The following is a 7363-nucleotide window of genomic DNA, read 5'->3' as shown; positions in this document are numbered from 1 at the left end:
AAAAAAAAAAAAAAAAAAAAAAAAGTAAAAAAACCAAAAAGTAAAAACAATGATACAAAATTTTAAAACAATAGAGTAACAATGGTTAATGCATTGGGTGTAGTTATCTCCAAAGTAGTTACTCAGATCACACGATCTAACTATGAAATACTGATGGAAAAATATATACGATCTAACTATGAAATATTGATGGAAAAATATAAGCACAGACCTTTCTTTTCCTTTTTTTTTGTTGTTGTATTTTTTAGTAAGGGTCTATGGGGTCTCACTACGTGGATTGGACGTAGTGATTTGCCTGTGCCCAGCCTCCCAAAGAGCTGAGATCACGGATACATGCCACCACGCTCAGTCTCAATCGCCCTCTCAGCATGCCCCAGGGGCAGGGCCAGCATGGCAGGCTCAGGGATTGAAGCAGCCACCTTAATCTGCTGAACTATTTGGCCAGCCCTAACAGACCTTTCTTTTCAATGAACTAAAATAAATTAGTATAATTATCTTGTGTGTGTATCTGTGTGTATTTTATTTATTTGTATATTTTCCCCTCATTTCACTGAACGCTGTGCATGCTTTGTGGACATTTTACTCCTAAGGTTTTAATTTCCCCCCACATCCTCATGATTGCACTCTTTCAAATACAGACCTGCTGTCAGCCAAACTTGGCTTGCATGCAGCCTGGCCCAGTTCACCAAGATGTGACCGGACACCTTGAGCAAACTACTTCATAGGGGTTCAACCTCACTTTTGCGAAGTGAGGCTAATGGAGATGTTAACTAGCACATAGGTATGTGTAAATTAATTTAGCAGTTTCTGGGAAAGTACTTAATACTTGCCACTTAAATGTATTTGAAAGACTGCCATAAATTAATTTATTTATGATTTTATTATCTTGTGGTTTGGTTCTTTCCCAAGAGCTTGAATTCATAATTGTTTGCCTTATCTTTCTAACCCTGCTCAACTTGTCCAGACTTGAACTCATCTTTCCTTTATTTTATTTTTTTTTTTAATTGAGTGGGGCAGGGATTGGTATCATCTATCCACTATAGTTAGAGACTTACTCCTTAGATACCTTTCTTTCAGCTCCTTTATTTTCAGCAAGGTCTTCCCCTTTTATCACCATCCCTAGACCTCTGGCTGGTATGACTTCTTACCTGGACATAGGACTAAGAGCCAGTCATGATGTGCACAGGTTGTATGCAGAAGTTAAGGAGAAAGGAAGTTTCTCAGATGTTCTTTTCACTTTCTGATTTGGTAAATAGTACAAAGCTTCTCTTTGTTTAGAAAGAACATTATTATGGGCACCAGGGTTATATATTCAAAAGTGAAAAAGATACTTTATCAAGCCCCTTTATTCAGGTAATTTACAACTACTTTTCCTCTTAAGACCTATCAGGAAATCAAACTACAAAATATATACAAAGCTTAAATGACCTAGACTTAACCTTCACTAAAATAGAGTGGTGATTGTGTCTTCAGAATGAACAAGACTAGGGTGTCCTCCTGCTTACGCCTAAGGTTTTAATTTCCCCCCCACATCCTCACGATGGCGCTCTTTCAAATACAGATCTGCCATCAACCAGATACAAACTTTTTTCCTCCGGACAAGGGTTCTGCACTGGTGCTCTTAAGATGCCAATGCCTTATGTTCTTAACCACCGAAAGTTGGCTAGCTATTGGTTTTCCAGTTTGGAATCTTACTTTGGCCTGCCTTTGGCATCTGGGAGTAGCAGTAATGAATAGGTGTTACTTACCTAATAAGTGAGTCTGTCTTATGCTGTGTATCAGGAAGGCCAGGGCAAAGCCCTCATGTCTGCTTCACTCTCTGTCCTTAACTTGAAATTTTCTCATTTTGTTTCTATATTGACTTGAAGACACTAAAATTCTCTCCCAATGTCTATTTCCTTTAGTTAACTGAGATGGCATAACCTGTATTATTTGCTTAAGCCCATGCCATGGATCACACACTGTGGGGTTAAGTCCTGTTACTAGCATCCACATAAGACTCTGTAAATACCCCTCTCAAGTAAAACAAAATCCCTAGAAATTCTCCAGTGCCCTCTTTTCATTATTACCTGTAGTATCAGTTAATTGGGTTGAATCAGCAAGAACACTGGAGGAGACCTATACACAAGAAGGAGCTCCCTCACCAGCTCATTCTGAGTGATATGAGTGAGGGGACTGGGTCAGCCTCAGCGGCCCATTTTGAAACCAGAACATACATTATTAGCAGAGTTGCTTTTATTTAACAGTAGACAACAATAAGTAGACAACAATAAGGCCTTTTTTAAGGCAGTAACAACAGGGGAAAAGAAGAAAAAAAGATCTGAGCCTATCAGAGCAGTGGACCCTTCGTCCCTCTGGTACTGCCCTAGCTTATCCTGACCTTCACAGACAAACTTTATAAGAGAATCTGTGAGGTAGTCCCACTTCTTTCATCCTACCACTGCACTGGAAATTGAAGCCACTAACTTCAACCCCTCCCACTCTGGTATATCAACTCTCATCAAGGTTATCAGAGACTTCTTTGTTGCTATGCCAGCAGATTGTGCTCAGCTCTTCCTACGTGACCTCTAGCAGCATCTGGAAATTTTCTCCTGAAGATTTCTGGGTTGCCACTTCTCTGCTTCTCAGTGTCCCTGTAGGCTGTTCCGTTCATCTCCTACGTTCATTTTTTGCTAACTTCATTCCATTCCCGCTGCTTCCTCTGCAGCATCAGTGGTGATTTTGCCCACCCCCTGAAGTTGAAACTACCAGGGGCCGGGGAGATGGCTCAGTAGAATAAGTGCTTGCCTGGCAAGCGCAAGGGCCTGAGTTCAATCCCCAGTTCCGCAAAAAAAAAAAAAAAAAGATGAAGTTGAAACTACCATTTATGGTGGTGGTGTGCAGATCCTATGCTCCAGATGTGCACAAACTATGCCACACCCATTGTCAGTTAAAAGGCACTTGGATTCAATTGTCCATGACTAAACCATCCAAGCCATCTTCAGATTTCCTTTTTTCCTGTATCTTCCAAATAGTAAACAGTACTCATTACCCTCCAGGTTGGTCAAGCAAACAACCCAGGACTTTTGGTCCACCACTCTGATAGGCTCAGATCTTTTTTTCTTCTCTCCCCCGGTTGTTACTGCCTTAAAGAAGGTCTTATTGTTGTCTCCCCTGGATTATTACAGCATCCCTCAATGAATCTCCCTTCCTCAAGACCTAACCCTTACTAATCCATTATCCACCCTGCACCCAGGACCATTTCTGAAATGCAAAGCAGATCCTGTCACTCTGTGCTTAAATTTTCTCATTAACACCCCATCCTCTTAGGATGTCTTACATGCTCTTAACATGTCTTCCAAGGCCCTTGATTTCCTTATTCCTAAATATGCCTGTCATTTCATCCATCCACTAACAAGAAGTTGCCGAGTTCCTACGGTCTGGGCTGAACCTTAGGGCCAGGAGTGCTCAGGGTACCTGCAGGTGTTCCTTGCCTTGAGGAACATTCAGTCTGATGAAACAGACTGGACTCAGAAAAGTTATATAAATATATACCAATAAAGCAGGGTGAGCTAGAAATGTAACCCCACCTTCTCAAGTAGGAAGCACCTCTACGTATTTCTCACTTTTTAAAGAAGTTGAAGTATTGAAAAGAAATACAAGACTTTCACAGAAACGAAAGCTTAGTCCTCTGAGGTACATTACCACTGCAAGCAGTTGCCCGAGTTCACTGTTAAGATCTTGATCTGTATGTCTTAATAAAAGGCATCACATTCTGAAAATGGGACATTATTTATTAATCTAATCCCTAAAGAGTTTTGTTATCAGCAACTAAATTGATCAATAACTTCTTATTCAGAGAGAGGAGTGATTCCTTAAAGTGGAGAACTAGAGATCCTTGCTAATAACTTCACCCCTGCAAAGCATGGTTTAGGAGGTGGCCCAGAGACTAAGGGCCTTAGGTTCCAGGCATCTTTAACACCTCTTAGGGTGGCAGTGGTGGTGGAGGAGGGGAGGATTCTACAGTCATTGGTAATGAAGTTAATGCTTAACAGATAGTGCTCTATTATATAAATCCTGGCTGGGACCTCTCCTTTTTCTTCTTGTATATCTCCAGGGAAGAGGAAAATATTTTCCCACCATAGAGTTTATAGAGCTGTACAGTATCAGTAGTCCTGAGGACCTATGATCCTAACACTGTGGCTACTTACTGCAGGGCTCATGGAGAAGTATCAGAAGAAAAGGCTGTTTTTCTGAGTGCATCTCAAACTTAACAGCACACCTGGAACGCTCTATGGAGCGAGTACCACTTGGAGCATGGGTGTTGGGGGACACAGGTGAGAGTGTTCGCCAGTATTCCAGTGTAGGCATGCAGATGGCGCGATCACCACTACCTCACACATCATCCCCAAGAGTGTCTGGAAGGATGGGAGACCGTGCAGGAAGTCAGGCGTGGAAACACATGCTCGTAATCCCAGTATTCAGAGGCTCAAGCAGGAGGATCTCTTAAAAGCCTGAGAGGGAAACTCCCCATATCGTGTCAGTAAAGAGGCAGCTGCGAGCTGTGAGGAATATATCTGACCTGGATACACTAGCACTGCCAAGTAGATGGTTAAAAGGATGATCATTCCTAAATTCTAACTGCCGTGTTGCAATAAATGGAGGGAAGAGCATTCACCAGGTTTAAGAGATAGTAGGGTGGGGCTGGTGAGATGGCTCAGTGGTCTAAAGCATCTACTTGGAACAAGCTTAGCAGAGCACAGGGACCACGGTTCAATCCCCCAGCACCACATGCCAGCCAGCCCCGCCCCCTGGTGGGCTGAGCTGGCCACACATACACACAATAAATAAATGTAATAAAAATAAATAAATAATTAAAAAAAATAAATAAAGTATGTGCCTGGAGTAAACATGGTATTAAAAAAAAAAAAAGAGATAGTAGGGTGTGAAGAAGAGTGAAGTACCCCCTTGGGACATTTTTGTTTTCAGTCAAGGAGACATACGAGCTTCTCTTGTGCTCCACATAGCCTCTGACCAGCAGTTAGGGATGGTGACCTCTGCTCGCTCCAGTGTGAAGGTTTTTCTAGGTGACGCTGGGCTGCTCTTCTCTAGTGAGCCCAGGGAGTTGCAAGCGGAGAGTACTCACCAGGAAAAAGTGAAGCACAACCATCCATCCCCATCCTCCATCAGGGGTTTGATTATAAGGTTGGGCCTTCCCCGCTCTCTTCAGCATGGTGTTTCAATCACACAGAAGATCCCTGTGATGAATCCAAGACAGTTGAGTCCCTTATCATGAAACTGATCTGAACTGTGCTATAAGCCCACTTCTCTGTAACATTTTCCCGCCCTGCCCTACTACAGTGGCATCTCCCTCAAGCAACTAAAGACTAATGTTTAGGATTCTTTCCTTCCACACGGATCTCCAGAGCTGCAAGCCAGTTCTAGTGAAAGCTGACTGGGCAAGCTCCAGAGTGCAGAGAAATGAGGGAGGTTGAATCCTTGGGTTTAGGCCTCTTCAAAGTACTTGCAAAGTTGCAGCTATTGTGAGGAACTGAACAGGCAATAACATGCAAGACCTGTTCCTTAAGGGGATTCTGATTAGAAAAGATGGGAGGACAGTTGGGAAACCGGAATATCAGCTAATAGTGTGTTGTGGTGAGGGTAAGTCTTGGGTAGAACGGTGGTCTTGGGTCTGTAGGAAACTTATTTAGCAGTGCTACAGTTTTGAGCAGGGAATTGTCAGAGGTGGCTGCTGTCTTCTCACGCAGCATTCCCTGCTCACTGTTAGCTTGCAGGCGGGCTGCTTTTTCTGGAAAGGCGCATACTGGCCGGCAGCGTGCCCTGGCTGTCCTTAGAGCAGGCTGGAAGCAGAGATGCGGGTCGCGGCAGGCCTCGGAGAAAAGACCCCACACGCCGTCCCTTTTCTGCCTTACCTTTGACGTAGTTTCCAGCAACGGATTCTCACATACGGTAATGGCAATTTAGGAGCAAGCAAAAAAAAAAAAAAGTGATGTTAGAATGCTACCCCTTTTCTAAGGCGTTTCTTTCCGCAGCCTGGGAAAAGCAGCGAGCGCGGCAGAGCCGGGGCAGGGCGGTTCGGGCCCTCGGGCTGCGGCTTGACTTCCCGACGGGAAGAGGAAAGGCTGAAACTTGAGAGCGCCTCAGGCCCGCCCCCACCCGGCTTACTGAAAGGTAGAGATTTTGTCTGTAGGGTCAAAAGTAATTGTTGAGTAAACCAAGGGGAAAATCCTTTCGGTGAGCACGCTCAAGGCTGGGGGATGGGACCCAGGATGCCGGCGAGCGCCACGAGACTCCCGGGACAGGCTTATTTGTAAGAGAAGTGTTCATTTCCGAGGCCACACAAGTAATGGCTGAGCTGGGGTGTAGCTTGGAGGTGGAGTCGAGTCCTTCCAGGCCCGCGTTCGCCCGAGGTTTGATCCACTTACGCACACGCGGCACTTTTCCTAAATTAAGGTTGTGTGCTGTTTTTCGTCGACTGAAGATTGTGGTTACTAATGTGGAGCTTCCAGCCACATTTTAATTGCTTTATTTATTTGCGGTTCCGGGGATTGAACTCAAGACGGTGGGCTTGCCAGGCAGGCACTTAGGCCGCTGAGCTATATATACCTGGCCATTTTAATTGCTTTTTTGTTGCCTGCCTACCTTAATTTGAAACACCTCCCGCAAGAGATGTACCTATTTATGAGTAACTTTTGAGAAAGCTTTTTTCTTACTGCTTTTTTGAAATGATTCAAGGTTGAGTCTCTTAGAAAATTAATGGGATAATTAAACTTTTCTATTCCTATTTGCTTTTGTCTCACCTTCCACATACCAAAAAAATAAATACATAAATAAAAATAAAAAAAACATGAATAATCTCCCCACACCGACAATCTAGAGCCTAAACCAGAGTGTATTTTAATGCCAGCGTTTTTCTTATTTTATCTGGAAAATATTCACATTTATGAATTCCCTTTTTAGAAAAAGCAAGGGGGAAAAACAAAGAGTTTCTCAGTCTTAAAGCCAAGCTCTTTAATCTTTAGTCAAATATTTTTGAATTACAGAGTTTGCAGGACAGTTTAGTCACTTAGGAGGAAGCTCTGTAAAGATAACAGATTATGCATGCTGGTGTTAGGGATCAAACACTGGGCAGAAGGCAAAAATTCATGGAAGGAGATTGTTCTTCACACAGCTTTTCTTTTTTTTTTTTTTTTGCTTCAGGGACTGAACTCAGGGCCTCATGCTTGCCAGGCAAGCACTTATTCCACTGAGCTATCTCCCCTGCCCTAGACAGCTCTTGAGATCTTTTGGCTTTTGAGTTTTTGAGACAAAAACCTTGGTATGCAGCTCAAGCTGGCCTTGAACTTGTGACCCTCCTGCCTCA

At 43.4% G+C, this 7363-nt stretch overlaps 1 protein-coding gene across 2 annotated transcripts in view; it reads right to left on the bottom strand.

Annotated features, from left to right (window-relative positions):
- The window catches only part of Slc16a4 (solute carrier family 16 member 4), a 27834-nt gene extending 21543 nt beyond the window's left edge, over positions 1-6291 (bottom strand). Inside the window, exons 1-3 of one of the 2 annotated variants that reach the window (XM_023721707.1) lie at positions 6166-6291; positions 5913-5939; positions 5126-5237 (exon numbers count right to left, since the gene is read on the bottom strand). In XM_023721707.1, coding sequence (XP_023577475.1) covers positions 5126-5212 — 87 coding nt within the window. In that variant the 5' untranslated portion in view covers positions 5213-5237; positions 5913-5939; positions 6166-6291. Of the gene's footprint in view, positions 1-5125; positions 5238-5912; positions 6146-6165 lie in introns of those variants that run through there. The other variant, XM_004636897.2, reaches the window with a different exon arrangement.
- Positions 6292-7363: the final 1072 nt, after the last annotated feature.

This window comes from Octodon degus, unplaced genomic scaffold, assembly GCF_000260255.1.
Source record: "Octodon degus isolate 3935 unplaced genomic scaffold, OctDeg1.0 scaffold00084, whole genome shotgun sequence".
Lineage (NCBI taxonomy): Eukaryota > Metazoa > Chordata > Mammalia > Rodentia > Octodontidae > Octodon > Octodon degus.
Note: the sequence above shows the minus strand (reverse complement) of the source record. Positions and strands in the feature narration are given on the sequence as shown.